The sequence below is a fragment of the Choloepus didactylus genome, chromosome 3, assembly GCF_015220235.1.
Source record: "Choloepus didactylus isolate mChoDid1 chromosome 3, mChoDid1.pri, whole genome shotgun sequence".
NCBI lineage: Eukaryota > Metazoa > Chordata > Mammalia > Pilosa > Megalonychidae > Choloepus > Choloepus didactylus.
In genome coordinates this window covers 206,301,495-206,318,857 of record NC_051309.1, presented here as the reverse complement: position 1 = coordinate 206,318,857, position 17,363 = coordinate 206,301,495, and the positions used below count along the sequence as shown (strand labels likewise).

Below are 17,363 nucleotides of genomic sequence, written 5' to 3'. Positions count from 1 at the left end.
TGGCAGCCCCACACCTGCAACCTGCTTTGATCATCTCAGTCTGCAAGCTGAGAAAACTGTAACAGCACTCAGCTGAGGGGCATATGAATGCCTAAATCCACACAACCCCAACTTCCACAGCCCCATGCTCTCTGTTCAGTCCTATTTCCCACTTTATTCCCACAATGAATCTACTTTTCCAATCTAACCAGCCAATGGTACTGTGCTAGTTCTTGTTTTCTGCCTTAGCCCAGGCCCACAACCCATTAGAACGCCCCTCTGCTTTCCAAATTCAAGCTGAATTTCCCATCACTCCTCTAATCCGCACTGATCACTCTTGTCTCTGAACATTGCTGGTATTAATAGCATATATCGCACAATTTAGCATTTAATTAATTATATTTTGATCTGCATTTTTTTCCCTTTTCATCTTAGTCATCTTTTCAACATGCTTCATGGTAAGTACTCAGAAGAGACCATGGGAGCATCATTTTAATGTCTCTGCACCTTGATTTATTTATCTGTGTGTGTGTTGGGAGAGTGGGGTTTGATGGTGGCAGTGGTGGTTGGCTGTGCCTGGTCCTATCAAACATGATAGGACGGACTGAATAAATCAAAAGGGGATTTGCTAGAACTGAAGAGCCTCCTGGAAGAAAGTTAATCCTATGTGTAGAAAGGGCTCAGAGCTCTGATCTTGACTCCAAAGGAAAGGGGTGGGCGCACTGATGCTGTTACTGAGTCTGTCTTCTGGCCCAGATCCTTCTGAACACGTAACTGAGTGCTGTGGAGGCAATGGGGCTTGTGCACAAAAGGGGAAGGAGAAGTTTCTCCAAAACCTCTGCAGAGCACTGAAGAAGGAGCTGGCAGTGCAGATGTCAGTGTCCGGAAGGCACAGGTCTGACGCAGAGCCCATCACTGGTCACAACGAAGCAGCAGGGACAACAGAGGGCAAGTTAGTGAGGGCAAGCGAGAGAGCCTCTGGGAATAAAGAGAATGATTTAGGGGGCATTTTTTACAGAGCAGGGAGACTCTGCCTGAGCAGATGGGGGCAAACATTGGTGACATTTGGACAACTGTGGCTAAATGTGACCCAGTGAATACTCGCAGGGTGATGCTAGGTCTTCCTGAAGTTGGTAAATCTGGTAAAACGCAGAGCATTGGAGAAATGCAAGGAGTTATTGTAATGACTCTACTTCCTCCCGCTGGGAGAAAACGCTGCGCTTCACGACTCCGCCAGGGGGCAGGGGTGGTCACAATACAGAGACACGGAATTTAAAAAAAAAAAAAAATCCTCAAACTTTTTCCCCTAGACTATGTTCCTCCTCATGAAACCGAATCCTCCAGCTGTGTCGTCCCAGGCGCCCGCCCCGACACGCCGCCCCTCGCCTCCACCCCCGCGCGCCTGCCTCCGCCCTGCCCAGCCCGCCGCGCGCCCGGGACCTCCGGGCCCCTGCACCTCTCCGCCCCCACCCCTGTCCCTGAAGATGAAGATCTGGCTGTTGCTCTGTCTTCTGCTGGTGCACGAAGCACTGGAGGATGGTGAGTGACTCTGGGCGGGGGGCCACCCGGCTGGTGCCTTGACCCCCCAGCCAGCTCTTCCTCTTGCCTTTGACCTTCCGAAACTCGGCCCGGGCGCCGCAGCCTGCCCCTTGCACCTGCCCCTCCCAGCCGGGTCTCCTTTCTTCCCTCTCTCCATGTCCCCTGCGAGCCTGGTTCGGCCCCCGAACCTCCCGGAAAGCCCTCGGCGTGCAAACCGAGCATCCCCAGCCAGCGCTCGGTCCACCCTCCAGTGTCAACGTGTCGCTCTGGGAGGTGGCGCGGGCGCGTGGAGCGCTTGCATCTCCGCCGCGTTCGCCCTGGGACCTCTGCTTCCCAGGGCGAGTGCCACCTAAGCAAGGCAACCACCTATTCTTTTGCCAAGTTAGAAGTGTCCCCTTCTCTCCTCCGTTTGTTTTGTGTACCTCCTTGGAGCTTGAATCCTGCAAGATCTGCCTAGGTGTTTCATCACATATTTCTGCGTATTAAACCTCAAAACGAACCCCAAATCCAAATCTGTTAAACTTCTTATCCCATTGGATGGAAAAAGGTGAAGAAAATGCACTGTTGTATGGCATATAGGGGGCTCGTGTGCCATTGCCCTTCTTTGCATACGTGCTGCCCTGGGTTCATCTTGTGTGGACACATAGTGGCAGGGTCAGGCTTTTGAAATACACACACGTATACCCATTAGCATTTCATTGTTTTGTTCGCTCCACTGTTTATTCAGTTGGTGTTTTTTATACAGTACAGTTTTCCTCTGACTATGTCCTGGTATCCTCAGCTATCCCCTGGAATTCCTCTGGTACAGCCACAATTTTTGCTTAGTTTTGGTTGAAAAAGTAGCTTTTTGCTGTTACGCAACCTCACGCTGGAGCCCGCTCAACCTGGCTCACTTTTTATCCACTCCCTCAATCCTAACCAGTTCCTTGCTTTCCTGTGGAAGTACAAGCATTTGCCAAAAAAATACCACATTCTATTTTGCAAAGTCTAAAATGGTTGTGGGACATGAAATTGAGCATGAGGGCCCTTGATTAATAAAGTGTAGGCAGCACTTCTGGGAGGACCAATAGTTAATCTTTGCTCAGAAAGAAGTTGGCATGAGTTCAGCATGTAAAATGCAAAATTAAAAGCTCCTGGAGGGTCCTTGTCTTGACTGTTGAAAGGAAAATAAGTAATGCAGTATTTGGTATCCTTTTTTGAATGAGGCAGGAGATGGCCAGACAAAATAATTTCAAATAACCCATTCAATCTGTCACACCGTTTATCCAAGAGGCCTGCTTCAGAGGCTCAGGAGAAAGCTTCAGCTTCTGCCTCCTGGATTTCTCCCCCCAAAAATGTGCACCCAAGCCAGGTGAATGATTTCAAACATCTGTCTAAATAAATGAAACATAAATAAATAAAATGTAATTTATAGAAATAATAAATACTTATGAGACAGATAAATTTGAACATACTGAATATCTTATAAGAAATAATAACTTTTAGGTGTGATAATAGCATTGTTGGTTATGTTTTTAAAACTATATGTCTACACTATTGATGGATGAACTGTTGAACACGTAATTAGAAAAGTAAATCTGCTTCATTCAATTATATAACAGTTTTCCTAAACCTAATAGAATATGTTTTCTTCTGTTCTGAGTTATCTGTGTGGCATGCTGGGGCCACAAACAGACCAATGAGAGTGGATTATACAGAAGCCCTCCCAGTGTGGATCTCTGATTGGCAGTTGGCATACGCTGTGTGCAGGGCCATCCCAAAGCACAAACTGCAGAAGCAAAGTCCGTGACTCAATCTATCTCTCACTGCTTTTCAGTTTTTCTGATCACATGTGGGAGAGAGACTTCCAATAGGAAAAAGCTTCTCTGCAAATGCATATTGATAGTGTATGCCTGCTCTAACCCAGGGAAGTTTGCCTTGCTTACTTCTAAAATGCTTTACATTTTTAGAAGTAATGTTATTTCTTGTGGTGAAAAGTAGGAGCTGGAAGATAACATATTCTTCCTGTAGCATGCAACTGAGGCATGAAAAGAGTTAAAATAGAGTCTGAGATCACATTTCCAGCAACACACCACTCACAGTACCTGGTTTTCAGCATTTAGATGGCATTATGTGTCACTGTTTATTGATACAGTGGCTATTGCTATAGTGGCTAGTTTCATATTAATAAGTGTAAACCCATGGGGGCTTACCAACTTTCGATTATCTGCATACTTTTATCCACTATCAGGAACAAATGAATAAGCATAAATACTGGTTTGTTCCTGCTGTTTGATTGAACTACACCAGACCCTTGATCCATGCTGATTTGATCTTCAGTCTAACATGGGTTTATTTTGGATTCTTTGGAAGCATTCTGTCTCTGGGAGAGCTAAAGAAACTGATAGATATGAGAGAAATGCAGCCAGATCTCTAAGAGGGTTAGGAGAGTGACACACAGATAATGATAATCTCACTAGGCACCCCATCATTTTTGTGTCTCAGTTGATTACTTGGAAAAAGAGAATAAAAATTGATTCAGAAGTTCTTATGTAAAAAAAGAATGCTAAAACATCTCATTGTTTAGGAGTGCAAATAATGAATGTTTTGAAGCATTTAGGGTCTTGGTCTATATGGCTGCCCTATGTAACAGTCTCCCATCTTTCGGGTCAAGAAAGAGAAAAGTTTGAAGGCAAGAGAGAGACCTGGAGGTGTGACAGTCAAAGGAGTGAGAGATGTCCTGAGTAACAATGGTTTCCTGGACCAGGTAGTAAAGCCCTTGCTCTGTGGCATTCATAATCTAATGGAGAAGACAGCTAATAAATAAACAAATAAAGGTATAATTTCAAGAAGTGATGAATGGTATGAAGAATCACTAACCAGAGTAAAGGAATGGAGAGGTCTGGGGAGGGGGCTGAGGGTGCTGCCTGAAGGGAGGAAGCAAACCCTGTGGATGTCTAAAAGAAAGAGCCCTGCAGGCCAGGTGCATGGGGCTGCAGCAGTCTCCAGGTAGGTCTGTCTGGTGGCCAGCATGGTTGAAGGACAATGAAGTGAGCAACGGGAGATGAGGGCAGAAAAGAAACTGGGAGGACTTCCAGGAAGATGGTGGAATAAGGAGCAGCATAGCTCACTCTTCCACCAAAAACACCTGAAGGGCAGGCAGAAACTGTCCAAAGCAGCTGTTCTGGGGCTCAGGGGTACCATGCAACATCCAGGGAAGAGAGGGACAAAGAGATGGAGATACTGCGGTAGGTAACTTGCTCAGCCACAGCTCCTGGAACCCATCCCCCATCCTCAAGGCAAGGAGCTTCAGATCCAGGTGACTCCTGCCCTGTGGGCTGCTGCAGACTAGGAGAACTGGGGAAGCCCTCCTTCCCCCAGGAACACAGGGAGACACAGCACAGTTCTGATCCAACTGTTGGCTGGCTAATTTGGGCCCCTGGCTTCCACACCCTTGGCCTTTTCTGGACAGGCACCCACAGCACCCGCTGTGCCAATGTTTTCACCTGCTGCAGAAGCAGAGCCAACAGAGAGCTAAAAATACCCTGACTTGTAGGATCATGGGGAATAGGTTGTTGATAGAGTGCCATCTTTTGGGCAGGCTGGGAAAGTGCAGTCTTGGGAAGCTGCTTTCCTGACCCTCTCCCCAGGACCCTTTGGAAATGGTCTGCACCCCATGCATGGGGTCTCTGACCTGTTTTGGCTGGAAAATGCTGACAAACTGTTCTAGTTTGCTAATGCTGCCAGAATGCAAAACACCAGAGATGGATTGGCTTTTATAAGAGGGGATTTATTTGTTTACACAGTTACAGCCTTAAGGCCATAAAGTGTCCAAGGTAACACATCAGCAATCGGGTACCTTCACTGGAGGGTGGCCAATGGTGTCTGGAAAACCTCTGTTAGCTGGAAAGGCACGTGGCTGGCATCTGCTCCAAAGTTCTGGTTTCAAAATGGCTTTCTCCCAGAACATTTCTCTCTAGGCTGCAGTTCCTCAAAAATGTCACTCTTAGTTGCACTTGGGGTATTTGTCCTCTCTTAGCTTCTCCAGAGCAAGAGTCTGCTTTCAATGGCTGTATTCAAATTGTCTCTCATCTGCAGCTCCTGTGCTTTCTTCAAAGTGTCCCTCTAGGCTGTAGCTACTCTTCAAAATGTCACTCACAGCTGCAATGAGTTCCCTCTGCCCATCAGCTCATTTATATGGCTCCAGTGATTTAATTCAGACCCACCCTGAATGGGTGGGGCAACACCTCCATGGAAATTATCCATTCAGAGTCATCACCCACAGTTGGATGGGGCACATCTCCATGGAAACACTCAAAGAATTACAATCTAATTAACACTGATAGGTCTGCCCACACAAGACTACATCAAAGGTAATGGTGTTTGGGAGGACATAATACATTCAAACCGGCACACAAACCAAGTGCCAAAGAAGAGCTTTAACATGAACCCAAGCAACAACAACATCCTAGACAAGAGAGGGAAACCAACCTTTAGAATAATCTCATCAAGATAATCAGATGTCCAGATACCAGCAAAAATCTACAAGCCATATAAAGAAACAAGAAGATATGGCCCAGTCAAAGGAAAAAATGTAAGAGTCAAAGGAGTTACAGATTTTAGAACAACTAATCAAAGAAGTTCAAACAAATTCTCCTAAACCACTTCAAGGAGATGAAGGAAATATGGCTAAAGAGATAAAAGGTATTAAGACACTGAGTGGGCATAGAAAAGAATTTGAAAGCATGCAAAGAAAAATAACAGGTCTTATGGGAATGAAAGACACAGTAGATAAGATTAGAAATATGTTAGAAGCATACAACAGCAAGTTTGAACAGGCAAAAGAAAGAATCAGTGACCTAGAAGACAGGACATCAGAAATTGTACAGACAAAAAAAAAAAAAAAAAAAAAAAAAAGACAGATAGAGAAAAGAATGGAAAAATTTGAGCAGGGTCTCAGGGAATTGAATGACAATGCAAAGTGCACAAACATACCCATTATAGGTGTCCCAGAAGAGAAGGGAAAAGGGGCAGAAAGAATATTCCAGGAAATAATGACTAAAAATTTCCCAACTGTTATGAAAGACACAAGGATACAAGTCCAGGAAGTGCAATATACTTCAAACAAAATAAACCCTAGTAGGCCCACTCCAAAACACATACTAATCAGAATGTCCAATGCGAAAAATAAAGATAAAATTCTGAAAGAAGAGAAAAGCAATTGATTACATAAAAAGGAACTACAATAAGACTAAGATCCGATTTCTCCTCAGATACCATAGAGGTAAGAAGGCAGTAAGTAGTACGACATATTTAAGAGATTAAAAGGGAAAAATTGCCTGCCAAGAAATCTTTATCCAGCAAAACTCTCCTTCAAAAATGAGGGGGTAAAACTTCAACTTCCATGTGAGACCAAGGGAAGAAATGTTTATTTGGTGTAGAATCTATATTTTCTAAACAATATAACTTGTACAGTCAGTTTGTTCAAACACCACAATTGCATGGAACTTTGAATAGGAAGTGAGATATGGCAGGTCTGCATAGGTTAGAGTGAAATAGCAATACATCCCAAAGTAATTTGGGCAGAGAATAAAAATATATATTCGGGGCCCCCTGAGGAGCTAGGAGAGGATGTGGAGGTGTTGGACTTCCTCATCTGGATTGTTGCTGATGTTCTCACAAACACTGGGGACTGATGGCTTGACATACTGAGCCCTCTGTCTTGGGGCTTGCCCCTATGAAGCTTGTTACTACAAAGGAGAGGCTAAACCTGCTTATAATTGTGCCTGAGAGTCTCCCCCTGAGTGCTTCTTTGTTGCTCAGATGTGGCCCTCTCTCTCTAGCTAAGTCTCCTTGGCAGGTAAGCTCACTGCCCTCCCTCCTACATGGGACCTGACTCCTAGGGGTGTAACTCTCCCTGACAATGCAGGATATGACTGCTGGGGATGAATCTGGACCTGGCATCATGGGATTGAGAACATCTTCTTGACCAAAAGGGGGATGCGAAATGAAATGAAGTAAAGCTTCAGTGGCTGAGAGATTTCAAATGGAGTCAAGAGGTCACTCTAGTGGACATTCTTATGCACTATATAGATAACACTTTTTAGATTTTATTGTGTTGGAATAGCTAGAAGTAAATACCTGAAACTACCAAACTCCAACCCAGTAGCCTTGACTCTTGAAGATGATTGCATAACAATGTAGATTACAAGAGGTGACAGTGTGATTGTGAAAACCTTGTGGATCGCACTCCCTTTACCCAATGTATGGATGGATGAGTAGAAAAATGGGGACAAAAACTAAATGAAAAATAGGGTGGGATGGGGGGGATGATTTGGATGTCCTTTTTTATTTTTATTTTTATTTTTCATTCTTATTCTGATTCTTTCTGATGTAAGGAAAATGTTCAAAAATAGATTGGGATGATGAATGTACAGCTGTATGATGGTACTGTGAACAGTTGATTGTACACTGTGGATGATTGTATGGTATGTGAATATATCTCAATAAAACTGATTTCAAGAAAAATGAGAGGGAGTTTAAATTATTCACAGAAAGACAGAAGCTGAGAATGTTTGCTAACAAGAGTCCTGCCCCACAAGAAATACTAAAGGGGACTCTGCAGGCTGAAAAGAAAAGACAGGAGAGAGAGACTTGAAGGAGAGTGTAGAAATAAAGAATATCAATAAGGTTAACTAAAATGGTAAATGGATAGAAAAAAATAAGATATGATATATAAAAGCCAAGGGATAAAATGGTTGAAGTAAGTACTGCCTAAAGAGCAACAACATTGAATGTTAATGGATTAAACTCTCCAATCAAAAGACACAAACTGGCAGAATGGGTTTTAAAAAAACACAACAATCCATCCATATGCTGTCTACAAGAGACTCACCTTAAACCCAAGGATACTTAGGTGGAAAGTGAAAAGCTGAAAAAAGATATTCCACACAAACAGTAACCAAAAAAGAACTAGAGTAGCTGTACTAATATCAGACAAAATAGATTTTTAAATGCAGTATTGTTATAATAGACAAAGAAGGACACTATATATTAGTAAAAAGGGCAAATCCATCAAGAATAAATAATCATAAATATTTATGCACCTAACCAAGATGCCCCAAAATACATGAGGCAAACACTTGCAAAACTGAGGGAAGAAGTAAATGACTTAAAATAATAGTTGGGGACTTCAATATACCACTCTTACCAATGGATAGAACATCTAGACACCATAAATAAGGAAACAGGGGATGTGAATAAAATAATAAATGAACTAGACCTAACAGACATTTATTGAACATTTCACCCCAAAACAACAGGATATACATTCTTCTCAGGTGCTCATGGTTCTTTCTCCAGGATAGAACACGTGTTGGGTCACAAAACAAATCTCAATAAAGTTAAATAGATTGAAATAATACAAAGCACTTTCTCTGATCATAATGGAATGAAACTGGAAATCAATAATGGGAGAATGGGAAAATTCACAAATATATGGAAACTAAAAAACGACAACTCAAACAATCAATGGATCAAAGAAGAAATGGCGAGAGAAATCAGTAAATATCTGGAAATGAATGTAAATGAGAGCACAACATACCAAAACTTATGGGATGCCGTAAAATCAGTGCTGAGAGGGAAATTTATAGCCCTAAATTCCTACATTAAAAAGGAAGAAAGAACTAAATTCGAAGACCTAAATGCATATCTGGAGGAACTAGAGGAAAAACAGCAAACTCCAAAGCAAGCAGAAGGAAAGAAATGATAAAAATTAGAGCACAAATAAATGAAATTGAGAACAAAAAAGTAGAGAGAATCCACAAAAGCAAAAGTTGGTTCTTCAGGAAGATCAATAAAATTGACAAACCTTTAGCTAGACTGACAAAGAAAAAGAGAAAGAAGATGCAAATAAATAAAATCAGAAATGAGAGGGGGAATATTACCTCTGATCCCATAGAAATAAAAAGGATCATAAAAGAATACTATGAACATCTGTATACCAACAAATTAGACAACTTAGATGAAATGGACAACTTCCTAGAAACCCTAGAAACACATGAACAACCTACAGTGTCTTTATAAGAACCGGAAGACCTCAACAAACCAATCACAAGCAAAGAGATTGAATTCGTGATCAAAACTGCCCAACAAAGAAAAGCCCAGGACCAGATGGCTTCAAAGGTGAAGTCTACCAATCATTCCAGGAAGAATTAATACCAGTCCTACTCAAACTCTCCAAAAAATTGAAGAGGAGGGAACACTACTTAACTCATTCCATGATGCTAACATCACCCTGACACCAAAGCCAGATGAAGATACTACAAGAAAAGAAAATTACAGACCATTTTCTCTAATGACTATAGATGGAAAAATCCTTAACAAAATACTTGCAAATCAAATCCGTCAGCACATTAAAAGAATAATACACCATGATAAAGTGGGCTTTAGCCCAGGTATGCAAAGGTGTTTCAACACAAGAAAATCACATTAACAAACTGAAGGGGAAAAACCACAGAATCATCTCAATTAACAGAGAAAATGCATTTGGCAAAATCCAGCATCCTTTCTTAATAAAAACACTTTGAAAGGTAGGAATAGAAGAAGGAAACTTCCTTAACATGATAAAGGGCATATATGAAAAACCCACAGCTAACATTGTACTCAATGGTGAAAGACTGAAAGCTTTCCCTTTAAGGTCAGGAACAAGACAAGGATGCCCACTGTCTCCAGTCTTATTCAACATCATGCTAGAAATTCTAGTCAGAGCAGTTAGGCAAGAAAAAGAAAAGGCATCCAAATAAGAAAGGAAGAAGTAAAACTTTCACTGTTTGCAGATGACATGATCCTGTATTTAGATAGTCCCAAAAAATCTATGAGAAAGCTATTAGAGCTAATAAACAAGTTCAGCAAAGTGATGGTATGTGTAATCAAAAGCAAAAATCAGTAGTGCTTCTGTATACTAGTAATGTTCAGTCTCAGGAGGAAATCAAGAAAAAAAATTCCATTTACAATAGCAACTAAAAGAATGAAATATCTAGGAATAAATTTAGCCAAGGATGTCAAGGACCTGTACACAGAAAACTACAAATTTTGGTAAAAGGAATCAAAGAAGATCCAAATAAATGGAGGACATTCTGTGCTAATGGTTCAGAAGACTAAATATCATTAAAATGACAATTCTACCCAAATTGATTTACAGATTCAACAGAACCCCAATCAAAATTCCTACATTCTGTTTTGCAGAACTGGAAAGGCCAATTATCAAATTTATTTGGAAGGGAAAGGGGCCCCAAATAGCCAAAAAACCTCTTGAGAAAGAAGAACAAAGTTGGAGGACTCACACTGCCTGACTTTAAAGCATATTACAAAGCTTAAGTGGTCAAAATAGCATGGTACTGGCATAAAGATAGATATATTGATCAATGGAGTTGAATTGAGAGTTCAAAAATAGACCCTCAGACCTATAGTCAATTGACTTTTGACAAGGGTGCCAAGTCCACTCAGTCATGCTGGGATAAATGTATATCCATATACAACAGAATGAAAGAGGACCCCTATCTCACACCTTCTACAAAAATTAACTCAAAATGGATCCAAGACCTAAATGTAAGAGACATGACCGTAAAATACCTAGAAGAAAATGTAGGGAAGCATCTTCAAGATCTTGTGGTAGACAATGGTTTCTTAGACTTCACACCGAAAGTACAAGCAATGAAAAAATATATAGAATTACGGAACCTCCTCAAAATTGAGTGCTTTTGTGCATCAAAGAACTTTGTCAAAAAGGTGAAAAGGAGCCTACTCAATTGGAGAAAATATTTGGAAACCACATATCTGAAAAGGGTTTAATATAAAAAATATATAAAAAATCCTGCAAGTCAACAAGAAAAAGATAAACAACCAAGTAAAAAATGGACAAAAGACTTGAAAAGACATTTTTCCAAAAAGGAAATACAAACGGCTAAAAGCACATGAAAGGATGATCGGCATCACAAGTTATCAGGGAAATGCAAATCAAAACCACATTCAGGTATCATTTCACACCTATCAGAATGGTGACTATTAAACAAGCAGAAAGCTACAATTGTTGGAGATGATGTAGAGAAATAGAAACACTTATTTACTGTTGTGAGGAATGTAAAATGATACAGCTGCTGTGGAAGACCGTTTGGCATTTCCTAAGGATGCTGAGTGTGGAACTGCTATATGACCTGGCAATCCCGCTACTAGGTTTATACTCAGAAGAACTGAAAGCAGGGACGCGAACAAATATTTGCACATTGATGTTTATAGCGGCATTATTCACAATCGCCCAGTGATGGAAACAACCCGTGTCCATCAACTGTTAAATGGATAAACAAAATGTGGAATATATATATATAATGGCATATTATTCAGCTGTAAGAAGGAATGATGTCCTGAAGCATGCAATAACATAGGTGAACATTGAGGACATTATATTCAGTGAAATACGGCAGACACAAGAGAACAAATATTGTATGATTTCACTTACATGAACTTTAGTTATAATTAGAAAATTCATTAAGCTAAAATCTGAACTATAGATTACTAAGAAATCTTGATGTGTGCAGAATTTTAAACTAGGTTGAATTTAAAAGTCTGAAAATGGATAGAGGTGATATTAGCATGTTATGGTGAGCGTAATTAACAGAAATGAATTATGCATGCGATTGTGGTTAGAAAGGGAAGCTTAGGGTCATGTATGTCACTAGGAGGAAAGCTAGAGGATGAAACATGGGACTGTACAACACAGTGAACCCTGTGGTGGATGGTGACTGTGTTTAATAGAATAAATGTAAGAATATTCTTCCATGAGCTAGAACAAATGTATGTTACTATTACAAGGAGTTAATAATAGAATGGTATATGGGGGGAAATGCACCTACTGCCATCTATGGACTATAGTTAACAGTAATATTTTAATATTCTTTCATCAACAGTAACAAATGTACCATACCAACGCTAAGGGTCAATAATAGGGGCGGATAAGTAGTATGGGGTATGGGATTCTTTTTGGGTTTTTTGTTTGTTTTTTGGAGTAATGAAAATGTTCTAAAACTGCTTATAATTCAAATGCAGACTGTATGAGGTCAGGTAGAGAATGAATGTGGTTAGAGAGAGGTTCACAGATGGTGGTTCAGATTGAGTGGGAAAGGAAGAAGAGAAAGATCTGCCAAAAAGGGACTAGAAGATGTAGTTTGTGACATAGGAGGGAAACCAACACAGTGGGTGTCCCAAACACCCTAACAGATGTTCTGAAAAATGTTTCACACTAAGGTCTTCATGCTAGAATAGAAGTATCTAATCTTTACAAACAACTGTTACTATAATAAAGTTATATCCTGCAGTGGAAGGGATTTTAGGAGTGGGGTTCTCAAAGGGAGTAGCGAAAGGAAAGTCTCTTATATCTCCACATTTTCATCTCCCTGGTGTCACTGTTTCCACCTTCGTAGTTTGTTCTTGGAAAAATGTATGTGTTCCTATGGGGTGTTTCATGAAGAATGGAAAAACGAGAGTGGCATGTCTCTCAGCTTATGTAATTAATTGGGGAATCTATAAGCTACAAATATAACTCAGAAAATTTTTAGTATGGTTATTTTAATGCTACCCTCAGGACAGGCCTTTCCCTATAACTGCCCATCAGGGAGAAAAAAACAAAATAAAAAAGGTATAGCTCTTTGGTGTTAATGACTGTGTTTAACACATTATCCTTTTCTAAACAGAAGCCAGTGATACATCTAGTGCATTTATTTTCTCCTAATGAATTTATTTTCTCCTTCAATACAATTCTATAGAATTAGCATTTAATAGATTACATTTATCTAATTAGGATTATTGTCTGTTTTCCTCAGTTGGTATTAAGGAATTACAGTCCTTTGTCCTGCTAATTTCTTGTTTTGTAACATTTGCCCGTTCATTTTGGAGATGTGTTTTTGAGCACCATCTCCTCACTTGGGGATTCTAATATATGCCTTGGAAAAGCATCTCCTGCACTTCCAGGAGGGTTGTGTTTTCATGCCCAGCATCGAGTTCTGTTTGACTTGGAACTCCTTGTCAAAGGCTGGGGCATTTCAAACAAAGAATCCACTTGGACAACAGTGCTATGCATATGATTTGTGCAAATAAAATGAAACTGCAACAATATGTTAATCTCTAAGTGAATAGAGAGGCAATGGGATAAATCAGAAAAAGCTCTAGACTTGGAGTCAAAGGTCTGGTTTTCATTAGCTTCATGGTCACCTGGGGTCTCAAATATTCATCTGTGAATTGGAAAGAATAATACGTAGCTGCTTTGCCTCCATCACAAAGTTATCATGGAGCTTACAAGAGATAATAACCAACCCACAAATTGTTCTTAGCATTTACTGTGGGTCAGGCACTATTCCCAGCATTTTAAACGTATTAACTCATTTAATCCCCACAAAAGTCCATGAGAGAGGAATTATTACCATATCATCCTCAGTTTACATGAGGAAACTGAGGCAGAGAGAGGGTAAGTAACTTTCCCAAGGTCACACAGCTAGTAAGTGGCAGACCCATGACCTGAAGTCAGTAAAGATATTTGGTGGTTTTTGCATCTACCGCCCATCTCTCTTTAAATATGCTATGCATTAGTTTCAAAAGTGTGATGGAAACCTCCCTGCTCAAGATGGCAGAATAAGAAGCTTCAGGGCTCTGTCCCCTCAGTGAGGTTTTGAAAAACCAGGAAGACCTGGCAGAAGCATCTTTTTCAAAGGTTCAGAAAAGACTTAAAGGACTGCAATAACAGGTTGAGCACTGAATTAAGCGAAAGGCTACTTAAAAACAGTAGGATCCAGTGGTGCCCTAGCTGGCCCCTTTCCCATCCCTACCAGCTCTGCACAGGGCCAGCCCATGCTGAAAGTGCAGATCCCTGGTACCTGTTACAAAGGGAGCAGAATAATTCTCATGCATTTACTGGGAGCATGTATGTCTGGCTCAGTCTCTCAGGTTGGTGGCCTGAAGGACTCATGTACCAGAACTTGGCCTGTATTTAGAAGGTGGCTCACAGAATGCTGCGGGAGAGTGGTCAAGTCTTGCTGCTTGGCACATGGGAATTGCTAGCTGTAGGGCATATAGTATAGTGCCTGGGACCATGAGAAAACTGTTTGCCAGGGAAGAGGAACATTTGTATCTGTGTAAAGGAAGAATTCCTAAGGCCAAATGCATATATCCAAGGTAAGATATATGTATAGATATGACCAGGGAGGCCCCTACATGTTGGGCTGGAGCTATTCTTTAAACTCATTGTGTGGATAAGTTCTGGATAAGAGCACTTACACAGGTCAATCTTCAGAGTCTGGGAAAGGCATTGTTCTGGTTTGCTAATGCTACCAGAATGCAAAACACCAGAAATGGATTGGCTTTTATAAAAGGGGGTTTATTTGGTTACACAGTTACAGTCTTAAGGCCATAAATTGTTCATGGTCATGCATCGACAATTAGGTACCTTCACTGAAGGGTGGCCAATGATGTCCAAAAGACCTCTGTTAGCTGATGTGCCAGTTTGTATATATTATGTCCCCCAGAAAAAGCCATATTTTTAAATGCAATCTTTTGGGGGCAGACATATTAATGTTGATTAGATTGTAATTCTTTGAATGTTTCCATGGAGATGTGACCCACCCAACTGTGGGTGATAACTCTGATTGGATCATTTCCATGGAGGTGTGGCCCTGCCCATTCAGCGTGGGCCTTGATTAGTTTACTGGGGCACTACATAAGCTCAGACAGAAGGAGTGAGCTTGCTACAGCCAAGAGGGACACTTTGAAGAATGCACAGGAGCTGAGAGAGTAGCTGCAGCTTACAGAGACATTTCGAAGACCGCCAATGAAAGCAGTTTTGCTGACACATTGGAGGCACTAGCCCAGAGCTTGACCTGAGAAGTTGCAGCCTAGAAAGGAATGTCCTGGGAGAAAGCCATTTTGAAACCAGAACTTTGGAGCAGACGCCAGCCACATGCCTTCCCAGCTAACAGAGGTTTTCTGGATGCCATTGGCCATCCTCCAGTGAAGGTACCTGATTGTTAATGCCTTACCTTGGATGCTTTATGGTTTTAAGACTGTAACTGTGTATCCAAATAAACCACCTTTATAAAAGCCAATCCATTTCAGGTATTTTGCATTCTGGCAGCCTTAGGAAACCGGAACAGGCATTTTCTTTTCTTTTCTTTTCTTTTTTTTTTTTTTTTTTTTGGTTAGGTTCACTCCTGGCATTCAAAAAAAGTTCTGTCATAACACTAGCTGGATACAACTTAAGGAACAGACACTTAAGAGTCTAAATTCTAGTGATACGTTAAAATATCAAAATGTCCAGATTTCAAAAATAGATTACCAAATGTACAAAGAAACAGGAAGTGATGACCAAGGCAAAGGAGATTAAAGCATTAAGAACTGTCAATGAGGAGGATCAGACTTGGGCCATTCCAGAGAAAAACTTTTAAAAAATCGTCCTAGATATGCTCAAAAAGCTAAACAAAAACATGGACAAAGAAGTAAAGGAAATCATGAAAACAATAGATGATCACAAAGAGAATATCAATATAGAGATGGAAATTATAAAAAGTAACCAAACAGAGCTGAAGACCACAGTAACAGAAATTAAAAATTCCTTAGAGATTGTAAGTAAGAGTGCTGAATTATAGGTGAATTTGTTTGAAAGGAGTTGTTTAAAGTCATGTATGTCATGAGAAGGAAAGCTTGAGTTAAAATATGGTATTGCATAACACAGTGAACCTTGAGGGGGACATTATTTATGTTTACCACTACAAATATAAATAAGTTCTTTCATGAACTAGTACAAATGTATGACACTTGTGCAAACAGTTAATAATGGAGGGACATATGGGATAAAAATATCTATTGCAAGCTATGGACTATGGTTAACAGTAATATCTTAGTATTCTTTCATTAACTGTAACAAGTGTACCACACAAATACTAGGTGTCAATAACAGGGATATAAGGGGAAAGGGGCATTTTGAATTTTTGTTTTTTATGTCTGTCTCTTCTTTTTGGAACAATGAAAATGGTCTAAAATTGAGTGTGATGATGATTGCACAACTAGGTGATGATACTGTGAGACATTGATTGTACACTTTGGATGGATTATACGGTATGTGAATATATCTTAATAAAATTTGCAGTTAAAAAAAATCCCTAGAGGGGTTCAATAGCATGTTGGAGCTGGCAGAAGAATCAGTAAACTTGAAGATAAGACAATTGATTGAAATCATCCAGTGTGTGGAACAGAAGGAAGAAAGAATGAATAAAAGTATACAGAGCTTGAGGAAACTGTGGGACATCGTCAAGCATACCAAAATATGCACTGTGGGAGTTCTGAAAGGAAAAGAAGGAAAGCAGCAGAGTATATGGAAAGAAATAATGACTGAAAACTTCCCAAATTTAATAAATGAAATACTTGAATAAACACATGCAAGTTGCTCAACAAACTCCAAACAGGATAAGCCTAAATAGAGCCACACTGTGCCAAGTTATAATCAAGCTGCTGAATGTCAAAGATAAAGAGAGAATTCTGAAATCTGCAAGAGAGTAGCAACATATCACAAAAAAGAGAACCTCAAGAAGATTAAAGGCTGATTTTTCATTGGAAACCATGGAGGCAAGAAGGCAGTGGGAAGATACGTGAATCTGAAATACTTAAAGTGTTGAAAGCAAGGTATTGCCAAACAATAATTCTATATCCAGCAACACTATCTTTTGAAAATATGGGAGGGATTAAGACATTCAAACAGACAAAAGTTAAGGGAGTTTGTCGCCACTAGATCAGCCCTACAAAAAATGCTAAAGGGGGTTCTGAAGCCA

At 40.4% G+C, this 17,363-nt stretch overlaps 1 protein-coding gene across 1 annotated transcript in view; it reads left to right on the top strand.

The window, feature by feature from the left end:
* The first annotated feature begins 1,397 nt into the window (after window positions 1-1,397).
* PDGFRL (platelet derived growth factor receptor like) overlaps window positions 1,398-17,363 on the top strand; it is a 69,982-nt gene continuing 54,016 nt past the window's right edge. Inside the window, exon 1 of the mRNA XM_037831224.1 lies at window positions 1,398-1,518. Coding sequence (XP_037687152.1) covers window positions 1,464-1,518 — 55 coding nt within the window. The 5' untranslated portion in view covers window positions 1,398-1,463. The remainder of the gene's footprint in view (window positions 1,519-17,363) is intronic.